At 51.4% G+C, this 1425-nt stretch overlaps 1 protein-coding gene across 1 annotated transcript in view; it reads right to left on the bottom strand.

Moving 5' to 3' along the window:
- Nucleotides 1-471: 471 nt before the first annotated feature.
- Nucleotides 472-1425, bottom strand: part of Sfrp1 (secreted frizzled related protein 1) — a 38023-nt gene continuing 37069 nt past the window's right edge. The window contains exon 3 of the mRNA XM_005362433.3: nucleotides 472-1073. Coding sequence (XP_005362490.1) covers nucleotides 751-1073 — 323 coding nt within the window. The 3' untranslated portion in view covers nucleotides 472-750. The remainder of the gene's footprint in view (nucleotides 1074-1425) is intronic.

Below are 1425 nucleotides of genomic sequence, written 5' to 3'. Positions count from 1 at the left end.
CTCCGTCACCCTTGTGTCCCAAGGGATGGATAGACATGGCCATCTGAGCCCAAGAGTGTCCTATCAAAGGTGACTGGTGCAAAAGCTGAGGGTAGAACAGGCAGTGGCCTCCCAACCCACCCCTTGTCTATCGCATTCTGTACTGGGATACCCCGGCTACCTTGGGAGTGCGTGTGTGTGTGTGTGTGTGTGTGTGTGTGTGTGTGTGTGTGTGTGTGGGGGTGATGGTGCTCTTGTTTCTATCTAATGCAAAAAAGGGAGGATTACTACCAAACTGAAAGCAACCTGCCTTGCCAATGGTCAAATTTTTCTACCTGCAAGGACTTGGTTTACCCAAAGACTCCATGAGCAATTCCTAATGATGTCCAGAGCCGCATACAACTTGCGTCAGCTGCCCTCACACACTTCTTTCCAAACTGGCAAACGTGTGTGTGTGTGTGTGTGTGTGTGTGTGTGTGTGTGTGTGTGTGCCTGAGACTCAGTGAAAGGATCCTGCCCCTCCTTTTGCACAGTGACTGCTGGCCCTGCTGCCGCCCTTAAAAAGCCTTCTAGTCTAAAGAGCCCTGGACATAGCTGAGTGTGGCTATGTCAAGAGGGGGAGTGGGGTCGCTGTAGGAATGGAGCCAGCTGCGATGCAAAAGCCACAACTGTAATGGGCAAGAGCAATATGTGAACCCCAAGAGCCAGGGCCGTCCCCTCGCCCCCACCCTCACCCCAGGCCACACACTCCCTCCCCAGTCCACCCCAGAATCACTTAAAAACAGACTGGAAGGTGGGGCACTCGTGGTTTTTCATTTTCTTCATGAAGTTTTTGAACTCTTTGTTTTCCTTGTCCCACTTGTGGATGGCCGTCAGCAGGTACTGGCTCTTCACCTTGCGGCCCATGATGAGAAAGTTGTGGCTGAGGTTGTCCAGCTGGTGGCAGGGACAGTCGGCCCCGTTCTTCAGGAATAGCACGAGCCGCTTCAGCTCTTTCTTCTTAATGGGCCCCAGTTTCAGGGGCTTCTTCTTCTTGGGGACAATCTTCTTGTCACCATTCTCTTTCTTCACCTCTCTGATTTTCATCCGCAGTGCTAGGATGAGGAGGAAGAGGCAGAGAGAGAAGGGGAGGGCGAGGAAGAGAAAGCATTTAGAACACAGCTTTTCACTGGAAACAGCCCACCCAGTCCTACAGGAAGGGAACACAGTGACGCTGGTCACTGTACTACCGAGCTGTGAGAGCCCCCTGGGGGTAGCTGCAGGGCATCAAGAGGGTCTCAAATCAATTTCAGCTTTCATCACATTAAGCAAAGTAATTCAGAATTGGAAAGACAAATACTGTTGCATTTCTCTCTCGTGTAGAATAGAGAGGTAGGGTGTGTGTGTGTGTGTGTGTGTGTGTGTGATGTAGGGGTGTGTGTGTGATGTAGGGTGTGTGTGATGTAG

Source organism: Microtus ochrogaster, linkage group LG7_11 (genome assembly GCF_000317375.1).
Source record: "Microtus ochrogaster isolate Prairie Vole_2 linkage group LG7_11, MicOch1.0, whole genome shotgun sequence".
In the NCBI taxonomy this organism is placed as follows: domain Eukaryota; kingdom Metazoa; phylum Chordata; class Mammalia; order Rodentia; family Cricetidae; genus Microtus; species Microtus ochrogaster.
The sequence above is the reverse complement of the archived record's forward strand: the minus strand, read 5'-3'. Positions and strand labels throughout refer to the sequence as shown.